Below are 20,664 nucleotides of genomic sequence, written 5' to 3' on the forward strand. Positions count from 1 at the left end.
TTTCGACCACAGAGGCCACAATCGTCCCCGAAACCACCCGGCAGATCTAAGAAGGGATCGAATATTGAACCTAGTTTCATGTCCTCTTGCCCATTTGGATCTTTGTTCTCGCTGGTGAAAGACGCAGGCCTGTGATCAAAACTTTCTGGGGACTTTTGGTCCCCCAAGGGAACCATCCCAGCAGATGTCGTTCGAGGTGTTCGGCTGTTTTCTATCGATGACTGCTCCTTCGCATTGCTCAGTTGATAACCAAGGCTCCTAGGGAGCGCAAAGCTCAGATCACCAATAACAACACCTCTCAACTCAGTCATCTCTCGAGCGAGTGCAACCTGACGCCGTGGGATCGCGACTGCCGGGCTTATCAACACGTCTCTGCAGAGCTGTAGAGTGTTATGAATGAATGACTGATACAGCCCCCACAGAATGCGTCCGAGACCTTCTGGTGAGATTCTGGTCGTATCGAGGACCATTCCGGACGATACCGTTTGCAAAGCAGAAGCGCACTCCTGAGCATTTCCCTCGAAAGCCTCTCTAACCTCATCGATCTCAATAATCGGCTCGAAGTCTATCGGATAAAACACAGTGAGCTTGATGTGAGTGGTGTTACTGGGAAGTTCTGTTAGGGAAATCAATTTACCTTCGGACTTCGCATCATGATCACCGGGGAAAAGGGTCAGCCATAGCGCATCCCAGGTGTTGACGCCGACTTTTGATCTTCGATCTCGTAGCTTGTTGACCACTTCCGCCGTGACGCCATCTTCAGGGTCGTCTACGGTGTCTTGGTTGCTTGTTGCATCGCGCAGTGGACAGATCTGGTCGGGCGGGACACGCAAATGAGCATCGTGGGCCGTCAGTGTGTCAAACGACTCCTGACAGCGGCTGCAGATGTAGACCTTTCCTCGGCGTGGAGTTTGGCGCTTGTGGTGTGTAATGACGTGACGCCTTCGGAATATCAGTTCCATTGTCTTTGGATCTTACTGCATAAGATAGGTACGCGATGGATGTCGCAACTTACTTGACCAGGCTGATGTTGGGGAACGACTGTGTAGCACAATTGAAGTGCTTCCGGATGTTGTATCTTACGGGATTGCGCTTGCGATAAGGACAGCTGATCCGGGTAGCTCCTTTGGATCTCTTGGAGTCATGCGTAGCTCCGTCAGTCCACTTTCTACCTCTTCTCCCGCCGTCGTTGTGAGAATCCGAGTCCTCCCCATCATCTGAATCTTCACCTTGCCGGAGAGCACTATTCTCCCTTTTTCTGGAGGACTGCGACGCCGGAAAAGACCCTGTTCTGCTTTCTGATATGTGGCGCGGCTCGCCGTCATTATCTCTCATATCCTGCGTGTGAGTATCCCATCCCTCACTATAGTCGCATTCCGACTCCTCACTGACAAGGATGGACAATTCGTCGAGACATCGCCGCACACTCTCCCAGGCTTCTTGAGGACTCGAAACCTCATTCATTGATGATCCGAAGGCATTGGATAGAATCATACCGCACATTTCGTCCGTCAAACTGTTCATCTCTTGAGACAACGAACCAGAAGATGATGAAGTCATTGTCGAGCGTATGGTTCGCGCGTCCACGTCCATCGTCGAGTGAGTTGAAGATCTAAGACAAGTCAGTCAGATACGCGAGTCGGTAAAAGTGCGCCTTCTTACTGACCGAATGAACGCCATCTTCTCGGAGATTTGACTCGTGTCATCGGCCGATGATTGGCTGTCCGCTTTTGCAAATACTTTTCCTGAGAAAGCTGCAATTGCGGCGTCATCCCGCGTGAACTTTGTTCCCAACGCAGGCTTCGATCCAAATTCAACACTCTCTATATGTGGCAGACCCCATTCATCAATCGGATTGACCATCAATGTCAAATCATCGCTGAGACTCGATAGTAGCGCAGAGCAGCTCTCGAAATCGGCGTAGTGGTCAATCTCCGCTTCAGGATGTGTACGACAGTATTCCAGAATTGTGAGTGCGTTGTGGCCCTGAAGGTTTGTGACTTTCACTCTGGAGCCAGCTCTTATCAAAGTGTTCATCGCAGCTCTTCGACCACACCGGGCAGCGACCAGAAATGCAGTTTCTCCCCTTCTGTTGCGTGCCTCAAGTCGTGCGCCAGCATCAATGAGAAATTGCAGTATGGCGTTATCGTGTAAGTCGTCCGCATCTTCGGGAACGAAAGCAACAAAATCCATAAGAACTGTGTTGCCGAAAGAGTTGTATGAATTAACGTCGACACCGACTTCTATCAAGTCTGAAACGTAGGTTTTGGCTTTACTCAAAGTAGCTTTGACCAAGTCTCCACGGCGATCATTTACCGCTTGGTGAATCCATGTGCGCGTTCTCGAGGATGGCAAGATTTCGGGGACGCCACTAGACAGATATTTCAATCTGGCATATGTCGATGCGGCTACGCTATGCAGCCCATTCCGTGTGTAGTGATCCTCTCCCTGTGGGTCTTTGAGTGTTCGACGGAAGAACTTGTTGAGGCTGTGATCGTAATCGCTCACAGCTGCAAGGAATGCTTGGGGGGTTGGCGCAGCTGCGTCCAGGCGCCAGATTGCATCGGCACCAATAGAAGCAAACGAGGCTTCGAAGGAATGTGTGATGTTGTCCAAATCGCTGCCTATGCTTGGTCCTGAATCCATGAACTCTTGTGGCTTCAGGCCGAAAGCGTCTCGTCTGGTAAGCATGCCTGAATCAAACACTCCTCGTATTTTCAAAAGTGTAGCATGGTCATTGATCTTCTTGCAAATGAGATGCGCAATGTTCTGACCGTACACATTTTGAGCTGATATTCTGAAGCCTTCTGCCACCAGTGTCTCTATGAGTCGAAGGAGAACCTCGGCATCATTCACATACCAGTCTTCTTTCAAGAGATGCAAGAAAGTCTCTCCTCCAGAGTTGGTAGCGTCCGTGATCACAGCTTGCTCCAAGTACATCATAAATGTACGAGGCTCGGCCCAAGCCGCGAGAATATGAAGGAACGTATTTCCGAATTCATCATGGAGACTAGCTTCGAATCCAGATGTCGAGCCCGAAGCTAAGAATTGCACCACTTGTCGAAATAGTTCCTCAATCGAGGCCCGAGAATCATGAGGATCAGGAGTTTCTAGTGTGTGCCCGTTTTCACCTCGATCGCTCCTAACGCGTAGGTCTCCAAACTGATGTTGGCGAAGAATCTCCGAATGCAGGAGCGTTGAAGGTAAAATAATGTCTCTCTGACGCCGGTAGGTTTCTCCCATCGACGAACCTCGGTGGCTGTAATGGGGCTTTGCATCCCAGCAATGCATGACTGTGTCATTGGAGCGCGTCGACATGGAGTCATCCAAGTCTTCCTCGACGTTGAGGCGCGTACGAAGTGGAATGGATGGCCCTGGCCCTGGCCCTGGACCTGGAAACGTCCAATGGCGTGGCAGTCCCAACGCAGGCTCATTCGGCGCACCAACGTTGAGATCGTCGCCGCTCACGGAGGCGTTTGTAATCGACTCCATCGACTCGTTGTGAATAGATGCACTCGCTGAGGTTGGAAATGAGAGTGAAACTGCCTGACTGACAACCGAGTCGTTATCCCCCACGAGAGTTGTGCCCGTTACACGTGAAAGCACCGACTCGGGATATCCCCGTTGTGTTCTGGACCAGTCTGCTTCATCGGCACCCAAGGGGACTACACGGCCGTCAGATGTACGAGTGCCATTGTTGTTCATCCTGGACCGTATTAGAATCATATATCCTTTCATTTGTCTTGTGGAATCATGGCAATCTTTGGAGTCACCTACGGTACGTGGGAAGACTTTTGACGAAGGGATCTCCAAACCTTTGATATCTTGCCTTTTGATGGCAGAACATCAGGTAAACTTGACTCATGAGATTTAGGCCATGTGATGGCGGTTCGCGGCCGCAATTTCAATTCTTCTGGGTCATGAAGTCTACCATGCCCTTCCACCGGGGGTTGTGGTTGGCTCGCATCCATGTTGTATGAAGGGTACCCATCGACGGGCCATGAATAGATATACTCGAATGATGTTGTATTAGGCCGACGGTCGAACAGACTGAGCTTGTTTCTTGCGATGCGGTCCAAGTGGATCTAGGTCGAGAACAGAGTGAATGCCCATCGAGCGGGGTTCAGGCCTGACCTCAGTTTGAATAAAAACGGACCAGTTGCTTCAGCCCGGTTGACTGCATGCTGACCATGTCACCCCATGCCAGAATTTGTTTGAAAGTGACTTAAGGTACGGATACAATGCGGGTCAGCTCCGCGGTCGTGGATAGCCATCTGCAGCCGTGATTGGTTTATACAAGCCAGTTTGAAAGAATTCCAGCACTGATTCCTGATTCCCACAGACCGAGCTCGGTGAATGCGCATGCTAGTCCTATATTTCGCAAGATGTCATTGGTTCATACTCAATCGCCTGGGATCGTAGTATCTGAATATTCCGTAAATTCCACTTCAAAGGCTTCACAGGACTGGCGAGAAGGCAACGTCGATTTTGCTAGGTTTATGAGTCAACCGAGTATCTCTCTTTGCAATGATCTTTATTTAATGTTTATGTTCTGGTCATTGTGGTAATTGGATTGACCCAAAACAAAGACTTAGATTACCATTGTTAAGACAAGCACAATTTGAATTCGTACAAGCCACGTTCTATCATTTGGCCCATTCTATTTTATCTATGGACTCATCAAGCGGTTCCAGTGGATGGACATCGGGGACGAAAGCCAAGAAAGAGTACAGCCCACCCGAGAAAAGTGATGACTAGAGAATATGCTGACGCTGAATTATTAGAGACCAAGCCACAGAATCGATGCTCAACACTTTCATTTACGACACCACATCCCTACAAGACCGACTTATCCACCGATCATTCGCAACGCCATGCACCTCACATTATTCGAGTGCCAAAAGCAACGACGATAGCTGCAAAGAAGGAAGGAAAACAGGCTGAAAATAATATTACGCGGTCCTTGAAAGCACAGTGCTTTGACTTCTTGTTGAAGTGGGTTATGTCAGCAGATAGTGTTAATGGTTATTATGAAGGCGTTTGTAGAAAGGTGCCATTCAAGGGCAGGAGGGTATCCGATTTTAATTGGGAATTTGGAAACTTGGGCAGTACACGGCCCTCTGGTCAATGAACATGAGTAATTTTGGATTTACAAGAGTTGACCGAACCAAATATTTGCTTTTGTGAACACCCTCTGTATCGTACCGATGTTGAAAAATCACTTGTGGCTTTCCAGTCAAGAAGCCTCAAGTCTTTGGCTGTTGGATCACCTAGAGCGGCCATTGGCTTGAACACAATGCCGCTGCTGCACAAGTACACGTCTACCTGTTCTATGACTATCTGTGCACGGGTCTTTCGTTTCTAGACAGAATAGCTGCACGGCTCGAGACATCAACCTGGAAACGGAGGAGTTCTACGTCGTACCTACATTGCTTCAGCCCCGTATGCCAAGCTCCGTCACGGTGCTTCAAGTCTATCAGATGCTTCTTTCCACATGTGAATCAGTATTTGAGGAATTCGATTTCCGAATTCGATCAGAAGGCACAAGAATGGAGGGACTTGGCCACGTGAAACTAGCCGACGCTCTCCGCAAACGTGGAAGCGGGCCGCGGAGGGAAGACGGCACCCAAAGCTCGCCCGACAACGGTTGGGCTGGAATTACCGGCTTGTATCAATCCGGCCATTCGACTTCCTTATCAAGGATGTCTCACTGTTGGTATCAGCTACCGCGAACTCTTTTCTCGATAGCTTCCCCAGCTTGAGACATGAGGTCTTATAATTTTCCAGGGCATCTTTGGAGCTTCAATGGCAAGTGCTGCAGAGAGCAACACAAGTCTTTTGATAATCTTTTTCGTGAGAGCAGATGATTTTCAATTGGGATGAGCCTGCCAAAATTATCACAAAGCGCGTGTGGTTAATGCAGGTCTCTTTGGGAGCTCAGATTCGCCAGAGCAGGGCGATGCGGTAGGTGTTGGAGTGCCGAGTGGTCGCATGCCCATGTCTCAGATTTCCCTAGAATACCCTCCGCAGTCGGCATTTCTCTACAGCTCAGCCACAGCTTCTAAAAGTTCCAAAAAAGGTGGTGTCTCCGGGACGAAAGCAACGAAACAGAGTTGCTTGCGGCAACCGTCGATAATCTCCACAGGCGTTCTAACAACTACACGTTGCAGGCACGGGGAATATGGTCGAGAGATGAGTCTGTCATTTTGTATAAGAAGGGGAGGCATTGACACCTTCCTTGGCTCTCAGCTCATCACATCACTCACAGTCTCTCGTTCCTCAAGTCGTTCGATCCACAATTCTACAACATCATGGCTGGCCTTCTCGACCTCGTGCGTACAAAGCACGTCCCCTTCATGAACCTCGAAGATGTGCTCAGGCAGCCCAGTCTCGAGGAGCGCAGGAAAAAGCTGCACGCTCGTATTGAGGAGCTTGCGCTTACCGATTTCGACCCTGGCGTCTTCGACGTCGAGCTTTTGAGCCAACAGATTGTGGCTCGAGTTGACCAGGACACCCCCGCGAACAGGCTCGCCATCGCCAAGGGCAACATCATCATTGGCACCTATGATGGCACCCAAGCCGCTCTCACACAAGCGTATAAGATGATTGAGAAAACGTAAGTCTATTCATCATGTGCCAGACATCCACGTACCACATCCACGTACCACATCCACTGACCACGGCGTTTACCACGCAGCTATGAGTCCGTCTTCGACGTCCTCCAAATCGAGCCAACGATCCCACGGTTCATTGACCTTGAGTTCAAACGTCAAATCTACCGCTACTCCTCGTACCCTTACAAGACCGAGGGTGGTCTCGCCTACCCCCCTCATCTTGACCACATTCCTCTGACCGACAAAACCCCCAACATCGCCATCTTCAACGCCGCAGGAGTAGCTCAGACTGCAGTGATGCTCAATCAAATCATCCCCGACAAGTTTGCCAATGACCCAGCCGTCAAGTTTGTCTCCGGCGTCGCCAGCAGCTTGGTCGGCGGCATGCCCCAGGCGGGTCCCACCATCGCCGACTGCGAGCGCTACAACCTCTTCTTCCGCAAGACCGGTACCGACGTCGAGCGCGGCGCCAACATCGGCCTCCTCCCTGACTGGTACTCCGACCGCCGCTTTGCCGAGCAGTCCTTCACCGGCACGAACCCTACCACGATCGAGAAGGTCCCCGAGGACCTGCTCGAGGAGTTCATCGAGACGGCGAAGCGCACCGGATACGACTACTGGGCCAAGACGCTCGCCACGCTCAACCCGGCCAACCTCTTCGTCCAAGACTGCCGCTACTTCCGCAAGGCCTGTGGCGTCAACGCCGAGGAGAACTTCACCTGGAAGGAGCCCAAGTCCGACAACAATTGGAGCTGCGCCGCCGTGACGCTCTTCCAGCTCTTCGGCGACGGCAAGCTGCACCCCGTCGCCATCGTCTGCGACTACAAGGAGAGCATGGCCACCTCCGTCACCATCTACAACCGCCGCCACAGGCCCTCCGACCCCTCCATCTTCGAGAAGACCGACTGGCCCTGGCGCTACGCAAAGACCTGTGCCCAGGTGTCGGACTGGTTCCGCCACGAGGTCGGCGTCCACTTGACCCGCGCCCACTTCATCGAGGAGGCCGTCATCGTCGCGACGCACCGCACGATCCCCATGGAGCACATCGTCTACAAGCTGCTCCAGCCTCACTGGTATAAGACCCTCTCCCTCAACGCTGGAGCTCGCGATACGCTTGTACCGCAGGTCATCAAGGACCTTGTCGGCATGAGCCCCGAGCAGTGCTTCAAGTACATGGCGTACGAGTACGAGAACTTCGACTACCAGCAGAACTACGTCCCTAACGACCTCGAGCACCGCGGCTTCCCCAACACCAAGGAAGGCCTTGACGACAAGAAGTACAACAACTACGCCTACGCGAAGAACATCCTCTCCATGTGGAACACGATCCGCAAGTACGTCAAGGGCATGCTGCTCACGCACTACGACGAGGAGACCGCGGACGAAAAGATCCGCAACGACAACTTCATCCAGGACTGGTGCAAGGAGGCGCAGACCGGCGGGCGCATCAAGAACTTCCCCGACATCCAGTCGCTCGACCAGCTCGTCGACGCCGTCACCATGAGCATCCACATCGCGGCCCCCTTCCACACCACGGTCAACTACCTACAGAACTTCTACCAGGCCTTCGTCCTCGCCAAGCCTCCCATGCTCTGCCGCCCGCCACCGCGCACCCTGGACGAGCTCCTGGACTATTCTGAGGTGGAGATGACCAAGGCGCTGCCCATCGGCCGCCAGCGCGAGTGGCTGCTCGCGGCGCAGGTGCCGTGGCTCCTCAGCTTCAAGGTCGCTGGCGAGCGCAGCCTGATCTCATTTGCGCACTCGCAGTGGAGGACGCACTGCCGCGCGGGCAGGAACAGCGCCAACATCCGGGAGGTGACCGAGGAGTTCTTCTACGACCTCAAGGACCTCGAGGTGGAGTTTTCTGTCACGAGCAGGCAGATGGACAGGGGCAGCATCCCTTACATGGTCATGGACCCTAGCAATACTGCTGTTTCGATTTTGATCTAGGCAATCTAGGCACTCTAATAATAATAATAATCGTGATTCTTTGTCATTCTCTTGGTGCTTCTCGTGTTAAACGTCCTCGCCAGTTTTGTATTAATCCGTTGGCAAATATCAATGCCGTCATGGTCGTCGCCCTCGTTCTTCCATTCTGTCGACGTCGATCTCAGTCGTTGCGTCCATTCTCATTGGCGTATCCCATTGCTGCTGCCTTCTGTCGTCGCCGTCCTTCCTCTCCGTCCTTCCTCGCCGTTCTTCCTTCCTTCCCCGCCGTTGCCCATAACCGTTTTTATCGTAGTCAACCATTCTGACGATCCTAGCATCTAACGCCTGTCAGAGTACGCGATCCCTGTGTGACGATCCTCCACCTTCCGGACACGGATGAAGAACATGATCCGGCCACCTGTGTCACTCTCCAAACGCTCCCTGAGATCATTTGCCATGATAAATCTGTCTTTCGTCGCGCTCAGACAATACTCGATGTCAAGCGTCTCGAGATTGTCAAGCTCTCCCCGGCAGGCGGCTTGGGACAGCCAATCAATGTCAACCCGAATGGGCCAGCACCATCTGGAAATGGTCAGATGCTTGAGGGTGCTAGGCAAAGTGGCCGAAAATCCATGTGATCCAAGAGTGCTGGGAAGAATGAATGTCTCTGCAAAGTCGAGGGGGGATATTTTGAGTGATTCGAGGCAGGTGAAGTCTTCAAAGGAGCTGATGCCTCCATTCCATATGTGCGTGTCTTTCCGGAAGTTCACCTCAAGGTGCAGCTCTTTCAGGGTCTGTGAATGCTTCCGCAGCGCTGCGCTGTACTCCTTTGGCGAACCCCTTTGTCGCTGCCAAGTATCACTCGCAGCCATCGGGAGGGCTGTGTAAGCGAAGGCCTGCAAGCTCTGGCAAATTGTAGCGACTGCGTCTAGCTCTGATGCTTTCATATCGCAATCATAGACGGCGAGGTTCTTGATGTGGGTGAGCTGAGACCAGCCCGCGTGCGGCCCAAAAGCTTGATAGCCTCGGCAATGGAATGTTGTAAGTTGAGGCTGGATGAGGGCGAAGTAGGGCTCCCTGTAAAGGTTGAGTGCTGAGGTCTGGAAGTCTGATGTGGGGTGAACATCCAACGCTTCAAGTCGCGTCAAGACTTTCTTTTGTGACACAGCTATTTGGAGGTCCCGAGAAAGCACATCATGACTGCCCCAATAGTCAGGAACTGAGAATTGCATATTCTCCAAGCTGGGCACCTTCGCCAGCAGAAGTCCCATCAACACGTGGTTTCGTGCAGGAATGGTATCGGCCCATCGGCTTCGTAAGCCCGACATCCATGATTGATTTCTCGCAGCGAGTTCTATGCAGTCCAGGACCCCCGGCTGAGTGTACCAGGGAAGGGGGTAGCCTGAAGGGATCGGTTGAACGGAGATAGACAGCTTGAGCATGCGAACTCGCTCAGACAAATCGGGTCGCCCGATCAGAAGCTTCAGCAGTGCAATGAACTTTGGGCAGACGGCACCTCGGGTCTCAAATCTGACGTGGACTCGTTGGAATAGGATAGGCTGTGCGATACCACAAAGAGCTTTGGAGACTCTGCATAGCGAAGCCAAGGTGTTTTGGGGAACGTCCCAGTCTTGCTTGATGTCGGGCTTGTCGAGGTCATGATCGTGGATATGCAGACAGATCTCGAGGATCAATTCCGGAGGCAGCTTTGAGAGGGTCGCCATGGTGTCGTGCGGGCGTCTTTGTGATTGTGATTGTGAGGCTTGTTTTCTTCAATTATCTCGAGATCGTTCTCAACTGCGCGCGTGGTTGGGTTGAGCGACACAGCGTGAGCGCAGTCGGCAGTTGCGTTATTGATTGTTGTTTTGTGAAAGCTGGAGAAGATAAGTGCGTGGGGAAGAATTCCAGTTTGAGGTGAAAAAAATGAAAGCTGAGGTATGGCTGCGATAGCAAAAGAGGAAAGAGCGAAAACGTTTCAGTGAGCACCTGCCTCGCGGAAAGCAAGAGTGGGATAGTGTAGAAGCAGGAAGATCTTGCCAGCCTCATTGGGTCGGAGTTCACGGGTGAACTGAAGTGTGAGCGCGTAAGATGTGAGAGCAGGATTACTCTTTGGGGGGCTGGGGGTGGAGGAAAGAAATGCGCTGCTGAGATTGAGGTGAAGGTGAGAAGGGAGCTTCTTGCTCTCAACAGAGCGACTGAGAGTTCTTTATGGGCAGTTGCCTGTAATCAAAAACAGCCAGGTGAGATTTGGGAGTTGTGACTGGAATTTAGAAGGAGGGATGGAGGGAAAGACCTTGGCTCCTACCTCAAGATTCTCATAAAGAGGACAGTATCAGCTTCAGATTTACTTGTACATACTAAGACTGGCAATGCCACTCGAAATGGCAGTGGGACTTTCTTTTCTTCTACGCCTCAATTAAGATGTAAATGGAGACTTGTATGCTGAAGAAAATAGAAAGGCTGAGAGAAGTTTATATTATTCATGAGCCTCTAGAGTCGCTCTTGCCTCTATCGATTTCATAAATCGTGAAGCCTGTCTATGCGTAGGTTGTATTTAGATGTCTAGTTGAGAGCTGATCCGCTTCATTATATCTTTGTATGAAAAAACGAAAGTTTTTCACGATGCCTTGCAGCTCCAAGATCCAACCCCAGCTTCAAGAAGAAGAATGCGTTCTATTCAACAAATCAACGTTAATCTTAATTATAGCCGTCTTAAGTAGGTAAGCAGCTCTGATGTCCCCTGAAAGTTATGCAGGAGCGCCCGGTCATACAGTCACTCTGCTGAGCGGTTTTCGAGTTCCCCAGCCGATGATGAGCAGACGTCACTGAGGATGTCACCAAAGCACTTGACTCTTTGCTTCGCTATAGTTACTAGGACTGTTAGCGTAACGTGGTGTTGCTCACAAGAGTGTGGTGCACATCTACTAAGATGTTATTACGTTTGCCCGCGGAACAGATAGCTAGAAGCATAGCCTACCTAGGATGGATGAGTCTCAAAACCAAGCAATCAGCTTAGTTGCGATGGCACTCTGCGGGTTTCGCCGCATTTCCATTGCGGGCCCTGCTGCTCAGCTGTTCGCATCGTAGCGTCATTGATTCTGCGATATCATTTGTCTTCCATCCGACGACACCTCATGCTGGTAATAGACGCAGCACGTCAAATGATTACATTAATCAACTTGGACGTCAAGTTTTGCAGGCAGGATCGTGAACCTGGTATCTCTGGCCAGTATCTTAATCAGGTTTCGGACGACAGAAATATTGAATAATTCTGTTGATCAGAGCTTCGCTTCTCGGGATTGGCCACGTTGCTTCCAAGTCAACCGGCCCTCAACCGTTGCGGTATCTCTAAATTCATTCGCAATGATGGGTTGGCACAAACTCATACGTCTTGCAACTCCGGCATCAACGTTGTCCAAAGAGTCAAAGCGTTCTCTTGGCCGGCACAGAGTTTACCCAAAGTTTGCGCGTGACCGACTTGCAATTGAACTCATCTGTGCAGCTATTGCTACCCAAGCGTGAGTTACATCAGTTAGGATGACAAGCCCCCAAAAGTTGCCTCTTCCGACCCAATGTCTCATTCATGATTGCCACCGCGGGGGGGTCTTCCGTCATCCAGGATGGCCGTGGGAACCTGCATTATGCTCCGCGACAAACCAGCCAACGGCATTGCAAGACACCAGCACGGCGCTGCGCTGCACTGCCACCCCGAAATATCCCAACAGTCGGCAGAGTTGCATCCTACATCCTACTCGGCACAGGGGATAGTATTTCCCCACAAGGGACCCTGTAGGCTAACTCCAGCCTTCCAGGTCTGCCCTTTTTTAGGGTTTCACGTGTCGTCCACCTTTTAGCAGAAACATTTGCGTCATAGGTAGCAGGAAATAGTTGTTGGGAGGGGGCGGGCTGAGGCTTGACGCTTCGCTTTGGGGGGCATTGAGTTCTTGGCGCCGAGTCGGCTGGGTTGGGGTCCGCCCGCCCGCCTCACTCTACCCAGGCGAAGCCCTTTTCAGCGACTGTTGCGCCGGAGGAACGTGAGGTCCCCTGGAGTTAGTGTCATTCAGTGGCAGGCTGTCTGTCGCCGGGCGTCTGTCAAATGCTGTCAGGGACCGAATTCATGGAATGTTGTAAGCGGCCTTCCTCAACGTCGCTCGCCCCGGCGCCAGAACATCGAGGCACGGCATTCGCCGATGAGTCCGTAGACGATGACTGATTAAGTGAAGACGACGAAAAAAAGGCGAGACACGTTGTTCGCCTCGCTGACTGGACTTCATCGGACTACGCCTTGACACCGTCATCAGTCTGTGCCACAGTTGATTGCCTGGACGCCAAGAAGTCCCCTCGAACCCTTTGTGCCTTTGCAGAAAAGGCCCAAGTCCTTAGGTTTTGGAAAAGGCGTTGGGACATGCGATGACGGAGGGCACAAGAGACCCGCCCCCGAGACGACACGAGGCGGCCTGCAAAACGAAGAAGAAAAAAGTCATCGTGTGAATTCCTCCCGAGGGTCTGTGGTCATGACGCCGGGTGTCTCTGCCTCAACCCTTGGCACACGGCCGTTCACGAAAATACATCGGCTTGAGAGAGGTCCCCTTGAACGTCCCTCGCGACGACTTCGCTTTTAATGCTCGGACTTATTGGCAGCGGAAGTCGGCCGATGATGGAGACATGAAGGCCCCATTTTCCAACGGACTTGGCCGGATTCGCCGGGAACGTGGTCCTTCACCGAGTCGCCAGCGTCTGGCCTCGAGTCGCGGACAGTGGACATTTTCGTCAGTGGTGAGCCGATGCAGGCCGCATTGAAAGGACCCATCCCCTTTGTCCTGTCAATTATTTTTGGGCCATTTTCAAACCGTCATCGGGGTGTGTCACAAATACATGCCTTATTAATGAGTCAACTGCGCGTGTCGTTCTCTTTTGGTGTTTATGGTCTTTGTACTTCCCCAGATTGTAAATGACACACGCCCACGATTTGTGGCGTTTTGCTTGTAACCAGCTACGGGTTCGGGGCATTTCAGCGACCGGCGAGTCACAACGAAGCTACCCCAAATCTTTCCTACTTTCCCAGCATCTGTGAGGCCAGTTAAGGTGATGTAGCTTCGTGGCGCGGACTGATGCGACTTCTTGGCTTTATGTTTGCCTTTCTGCTCTTCTTTCCTTGCGCCCCAGATTCTGTGCCTACACTAGAGTCGCACCCCTCCCCATCCTCCGCTTCGTTCCCGTTCCGTCCCCCGGAATGCGTCTGACCGTTGGCTGAGAGATCTCAGTTCGGTTGATCTTGCTCATCTTGCGGGGTTGGCCAACGAGGATGCGTAGATGGTTTGAGAGGGTTTGAGAGGTGGCGACGGTCAGACCTTGTGGGATAGGGATCATCCATCATTAGTGGCATAGACAGGAAGAGTCACTCAGGATCACCGGTATCGCTTCCTCTCGACAACTTGTCAAATGAGGAGAAAGACAGAGGCTTTTACCACAAGGTGCATTCGGTGTCGGTGAACTAAAGCCCAAGTCATCAGAAACAGTCAGAAATAACCCATCGCCGGCTGTCAATCCGAACAGCCCGGCCCATTCGTCACATCCCCCCCAAGAGTGCATGCAGCCTTCCCTGTCTCACCCCGGCTCCTCCACAATCCATTATCGGGGCCCTTCCATTAGCTCGGTTTCCATTTCCATTTCCCCAGCATTCGCATAATAGCTCCCCCGTCCAATGGAAGGGTGAGATGACGGGGGGAGGGGTTGCCTGCCTGCTGCAGCAGCCTGGAGGAGCCTGTTGGGTGCAGGGCTTGTCGTGCAGCGCACTTGCAGCCCGAGCGAACGTGGGGGGAGGGGGGGGAAAGCAGTCCCGGAAGTCTGCGAGAAAGCTTGTGAGACGAACTGCAGTGGGCTGTCTGTCCGGATGTCTGACTGGCTGGCGCTGCAGAGTACCTTTTATCCCCCCTTCGTCACTGCTGGCTCTCGCTCATTCTCTCTGCACTTCAGGTGCTGCATGCATGAGGCGCGGGAGAGAAGGGAATGACAGGTCGCCTTTCCCCCTTTCCCAGAGGCCGGACTCGTCGGAGCTTGAAGGAGCTACAGCAGCTGTGGGAAGCTAGCTCTGAGCTGTCTTGGGTCTTGGGGTAGGACAGGAGGCGTTGAGGTGCGACAGCACACGACACGACACGAGCTGGATAGCTGCGTTTGGCGTAGTGCCGTGCCTCAGTCTCCCCCCGCGTTTTCAGATTTCACGCTGCGAATGAAAAGGAGTTGAGCAGACTGAAGACGAGAAGGGGGGAAAGGAGGGATGGTCCATGAGCGAGTGGCCGAACGGAGTGTACCATCCCACCACTCGAGAGACAATCCCATCTGTGCATCTCCAAGCGCTGTGTTTCACGCGCCGGACCCCGGAGCCTGCCGACATAGGAGGAAAGGGGTCTTGACAGAAAGTGCAAGGCGCCGTTGAGCGAGAAAAACGAACATGTTATTACTCGATGGCTGAGGGTAAGAGAAATCATGGGAATTCTTTTTTTCTTCGCTTGCGCAGGGCCCTTTGGCTCGTGCGCACGTACATTACACCTACGTCAGGCCTCATCAGGGTCAGGGTGTGTGTGTGTGTGTGTGTGTCGGTCAGCTCGGCATGTCATTCGCCCGCAAGAAGGATGAGTGAGAGACACTACTCACTCTCTCTAGTTCGACAAGCGCAACGGTGGTGGGAGAGAGAGAGACGAGGCAGCATTCCTTTTGAGTTCTCGAGTTGTAATAAGGCCCTGTCACTTATTGAACTAACCCCGCATTCGATCGGCGCCGATTTGCTGGTCTCTCTGCGCGGCCACCATCTCAGGGTCCAACAACCATGTTCCATGCCTTTCCTTTCTCTCTCGCTCGCTATGTACACCCGGCTATCCGTACACCACCTTTTACACCTTTTCTTTGCGGCAGTACCACCACGTCCGCGTCCACCACACCACCATTGAACCACTACGGACAGACCAGGGGTCCAAGGCTTTCCGAGAGGGCTGGCGCCTGCTGGGTCGAGGGCAGATTGACCGAGAAGAGGAAGAGTCGAGGGTGGGAGGAGGAGGCAGGAAACGTCTATAAGTTCTGCCTCTCTCCTCCATGTTTTCCATCATCTTTCCCTTCTCCCACACCCATCACTCTCGACGACAAAGAACCATCGAAGACTACAAGTTTTAGCCTCGAGCAACCAGCCTACACACACAAACAACTGCTCATACTACCAAACACCACCACCACCACCCAACCGCCAAAATGCCCGCTGCTCCCTCCTGCTGCAAGTGCGGAAGCATGATCGTCATCAGCAACTCGTGCCCGTCCTGCGGTCACCACGAGTGCCGCACCTGCCTCTAAACAACCCACATGAAGAGCGAGAAGATGCTCGGGATGAATACGGCGTGAAAACCGTTCTTCCCCTGCTTCGGCTGAAGTGCGCTTTTCATTACACCGAGAGAGGCTCCGACGAATCACCACACAAAAACTACAAATCAAAACCTGCGCCTTACACCCACAACCAATGGACGGACGGCAACCACCTTGCTCGCGCTTTGGCGCGACAGGCCAGGCTGAGCCAGGAAGAAAAAACAGACTGTAGTGGCACCCCCCACACGTTCTGTTTTCCTAGCTTCGCAGCAAGCCGATGAATTCCGAGCCTGCCATGCTCAAGCTTTGAGGCTCCAACGAAAATTTTTCGGCGCCATCTTCAACACCACCCATCATCCACCACACGAGTTCGCCGTGTGACGATTTTTTATTTCCCGTGGCGAGAGGACAGGCATGAGGCGGATTGTTCGGCGTCGGGATGGACCCTTTGAGTTGTTTATTTTCGCCTTTTCACGATCAAATACCCTCCATACCCCTTGTTTGTTTTGGACATCTTTAGCACTGGCGTTGGATCGAGAACGGCGGGTTGCTCGGAGAAGGGATTCAGGGACACGGAGTGCTTCAGGTCACTTTTGTTCGAGCAATTGTACAAAATATCTCTACTACCCCAGAAAAACAATCAGAAAATCAGAAAATCTTTGTCTAATTCTTATGTGCCCTGATCACTGTGTGTAACCATCTGCCGCAGCACTTTTCGTGGGAAGACTGAGCTGAATGTGATTGCCCGTCTGCCTTACGGCCTGCACACCGAAAATGTGGGTGACACAAGACCCGGAAAAGTGGCTCTCGCGCAGCAATGTTAGCGCCGGAAATTTTTGACTGTTTTCTTCTGCGACCCGATGCAGCCCACCGGACGGGACCGTTCCACGGACCACAGGGGCAGAAATGGCATGTTTTTGGCATGAAGCGTTTGACTGACCACCACAATTTAAAGTCGGCCCATCGTGAAACAGTCGTGGTGCGGTTCACAGCGTTTGGCTCGCGCATATATGGACTGTGAGCACTGAGCGGCCTGCCGAGCTACTTGCTGTAGCATGCGGTCCCGAGGCATCCATCCACCGACGATCATCCACCGACGATGTAGGATCGGCGGCCCTGGTGGTATGTTTTCTGGAGCAAACACCGGATAAAGCAGGCCTTGCATGCCTTGTGAGAAGAAGTACGGACGGAATGATGAGGGGTATGATGTTCAGATGTCTAGAACACAACGCGTCGGCGTTTTCGCCTCGGCTTCGGTGCAGATGAGCGCCCCCTCATGGTCCACACATGCCCTCAACAACGCAGACAACAACAAACCGGCTTCATCGCGAGCTACAAAAGATATGCCAAGGCCCCTGTTGTTGAAGCCCAACGCCCCTTTCAGAAGCGAATTACTAGTTGAAACGACAACTCTCACGGAACCAATGAGGGGCTCTGTCGATCTCTTGTTGGTTGCTCAGGGTTCCCCGGAGCACCGCGTTTCTCCAACTGCTTGATTGTACTTTCTTACTGGTCACACGACGCCGTTTAAGATTTTCTCTCTCGAAAAACATGAGATGCCAAGGCGAACCCAAGCTCTCGCTCCAAGTTGATGCCGAAAGAAAATGTTCTCGCTCGGAATAAATGTCTACGTTTTCTGTTGTTACACCTTGTATGACCTTGAACTCAAGAGGCTTTCTGTCTCTGAATTAAGATGTTAGAGACTTCTGATGTGGAACAAGTCTTCAATTGACGCGTTGCTCGGATCACAACTGTTAAGCATCGCCTCGGAGAATCGAGTAAGGTTAGGAGAGTAAGTAGCTCAACAACCTATGGTAGTCTGTAAAACCTAAGACCTCCGGGTGAAGTTTGAGTAAGTGAAAACATTGTTACTAGAAGGCTTTCGGGGAACTACAAATTGCTCAGAGCAGATGCGTCCATCAATGTCACCTGCAACACAGGCAGCACTGCCGGGTTTAGAAACGTGCCGCGGGCACTTTCGCAAAGACATTAATGCAGTATGTTTCTCATTGATCAGAAATGTCAGGTTGTGTTTAGTAATTGCTGATTGGTGACGGGGCGTGCATCACAGCCTCGAGCGGGGCAAGAGCCTAGACAGAATTTCTAAATATACTTTGATGAAACTATCACAATATGCTAGATGCTGGAATACGCAATTAGATTTTTATAATCACATACATTTCTTCTTATATCAAAGAAGATTTGGTTCATCAAGAGATGTCTTTCTTTTCAGGGAAGGTGTTCCTTCTGTGTGGAACTTGGGGCTGGAAATAGGAGCTGTAGCAACATACTACCCAGGGACCAACCAGGAATAGGTCGTTGTTTCATTTGAATTTATGCTCTGGGAGAGATCACTAGAGACATCGTTGTTCGTCTATAGAATACCAATATCTGGCGAGACTATCATCATGACAGCTATTGTGATTGAACATCTCAGCAACCAAACATAACAAGAACTGACAGCAAGCAATGCATACATTACCTGCAGTTATCACAAACTTCATGAACAAGGCTTACCTGTCTTGTTACGATTCCTGCAATCTATACCCGTATCTAAGCGGAGCATCCATGTGGCGAAACACTATTGGTTCCGCTTGTGCCAAAACCAGGCTACGATTGCACTCGTCTGACGAGACACATTTCATGCGGCATAGACTCGCCTCCTTACTGACTCCAGCTAACAAGAAGTGCCGAAACGTTGCTAATTGGTGAAAAGCGATCGATTGTTCTGGACGCTCACGAGATATTTGCTTGATATATGCCTGGTATCTTCCGTTGAGACAGACGCCTTCGACAATGGGCACGCACAGCCAAGACCAGGGGCAAGACTGCCAAAGAGGGCCGTTGCTACAGCGTCTGAAATCTCCGGAGTCCATTCAAAATCTTCAAGAATGTACCGAAAAGCGCTGCTCGTCTTGCGAAGGATTGATCGACATCATTAGACAGACGAAGCCGTGGTGGTTGTCCGAATCGCGGGAACGCAATCTCTCTATTTCTATCAGGCCACAGCAGAGATGGCTATTTAACTCGAAACTGTCGTCGCTGCATTCGGTAGGCTCTGGGACCATTCGACTGCTCGAAGCTACGAAGCCGATAGACCACCTACAGCTCTATCGACGCATCACAGGTAGCCGTCGAAGTCCCAACTGCCGGACGAGGGAGGTGATCACTGACGACGCGTAAGATATCGAGAAGCTAGATTCAGGCGACCTGGACAGGTTCGCAAAGATTGTCTTTGGATAGAGCGTCGAAATTGCCCCGTCATCAGACTCTGACCTGGCGTTCGCCCGAGCCTCACTCTGGTTGCGGAACTGTGTGGAAAAACACTCCGCCTGTCAGCCTAGCGACCCCAATTTCGCCCCTCGCCGACTTTTTGAGCATTCAGAACCCTTCGGCTGACCAAGTGACTCTCGTTGAGTCCTCCGGGATAGGTCCCCTGCGGTATGCGGCGTTGAGCTACTGCTGGGGCCCCGACCTAAGTGGGGTCAGGCAGACGTTGGAATCGAACATGTCATCCCACGCTCGCGGCATCCATGTATCGGAGTTGCCGCAGACAGTCCAAGACACCATCAAAGTTTGCGTCCAACTGCAAGTCAAGTACCTCTGGGTTGACGCGCTATGTATCGTCCAAGACGACAGCGCCGACTGGAACGTCGAATCTGCAAAGATGATGGACGTCTACGCGAACTCCTTCTTCACCATCACCGCGAGAGCACCGAGCTTGTGCAAGATTGGGTTCCTCGGCCAGCAGCAGCTGGGAAGCACAGAGTGGCAGAGACCCATCCGCGCCCACGTGCCGCCTGGCCTGGGTCCTTCTGGAGACCGCCTATTCGTCAGGGACGGCGAGGTCGAGCAGTTCCAGGTCTTCTCCCTGGACACCCGCGGCTGGTCTCTTCAGGAAAACATTCTCCCGCAACGGAGACTGGTCTTTGACGGCCGGGAACTGGCATGGCACTGCCGCAAGAGGAACATGTGCGAGTGCGGCCATCTCGACGAAGACATCGACGCCGGCGATGAACCGCTGATGTCGGGTTCGATCGACGGACTGACAAACCTCATGGAACTCTCTCAGATCCACCGAGAATGGCTGAAGCTTGTCGAGCTGTATTCGCGACGCTTCCTGACGAGATCCAGCGACAAGCTGGTCGCCTTGTCAGGCCTGGCGAGATTGTTCCAGCAGAAGTTCTCCCTGTCCCGGGACGAACATATCATTGCAATATTTGACGAGAGGACGCTGGTAACATCGAATCCTCCCATGGAGCCCGGTCTCCCCGCTTTCTATTACGCAGGACTCTGGAGAAAAATCTTCGTCCTCGGACTTGCCTGGACGGTCGAGTATCCCCTCCTGAACAAGACGGGTCATGCTAGCCACTCAAAATGTCAGTAGTGTTGTGCGCCGAGCTGGTCGTGGGCTTCGGTGGACGGACCCGTAGTCTTCGACACATGGAAGTCACCGCTGGCAGGTACGAAGAGGGTGACAACCCGCAGTGGAGTTGCGACGTGAAGGCGAGGGGCATCGCGTGCATTCTGAGCAACGTCGCAAATCCCACAGGCGGAGTAATGGAGTCGGCGCCCGTGGTTGTCTCTGGTCCCTCGGCCCCGGTGGATCTGGCTACGCTTCACGTCAAGGATGACTCGGTGTCATGAAACTATAAAATGCAGTTACCGGGAGATGGGAAAGGGAGATACAGGGTGACATCCTTCCCGCGCACGTGGAGGAGGCAGAGCTGGCGGGTGCTTCTGGACGTCGAGGGGCGTCCAACAATAGAGG

At 52.3% G+C, this 20,664-nt stretch overlaps 2 protein-coding genes across 2 annotated transcripts; one reads left to right on the plus strand and one right to left on the minus strand.

Annotated features, from left to right (window-relative positions):
* Nucleotides 1-6,311: 6,311 nt before the first annotated feature.
* Nucleotides 6,312-8,564, plus strand: ALOX15 (Arachidonate 15-lipoxygenase; the record flags this gene model as incomplete). The annotated part of the gene is made up of 2 exons (XM_036646690.1): nucleotides 6,312-6,616; nucleotides 6,698-8,564. The coding sequence occupies 2 exons, from the start codon at nucleotides 6,312-6,314 to the stop codon at nucleotides 8,562-8,564; spliced, it is 2,172 nt and encodes a 723-aa protein (XP_036488661.1).
* A 317-nt stretch (nucleotides 8,565-8,881) lies between these two features.
* On the minus strand, nucleotides 8,882-9,871 carry CGCS363_v014842 (uncharacterized protein; the record flags this gene model as incomplete). The annotated part of the gene is made up of 1 exon (XM_036646691.1): nucleotides 8,882-9,871. The coding sequence occupies one exon, from the start codon at nucleotides 9,869-9,871 to the stop codon at nucleotides 8,882-8,884; it is 990 nt and encodes a 329-aa protein (XP_036488711.1).
* Nucleotides 9,872-20,664: the final 10,793 nt, after the last annotated feature.

The sequence above is a fragment of the Colletotrichum siamense genome (genome assembly GCF_013390195.1).
Source record: "Colletotrichum siamense strain Cg363 chromosome Unknown KSG_Cg363_contig10, whole genome shotgun sequence".
NCBI lineage: Eukaryota > Fungi > Ascomycota > Sordariomycetes > Glomerellales > Glomerellaceae > Colletotrichum > Colletotrichum siamense.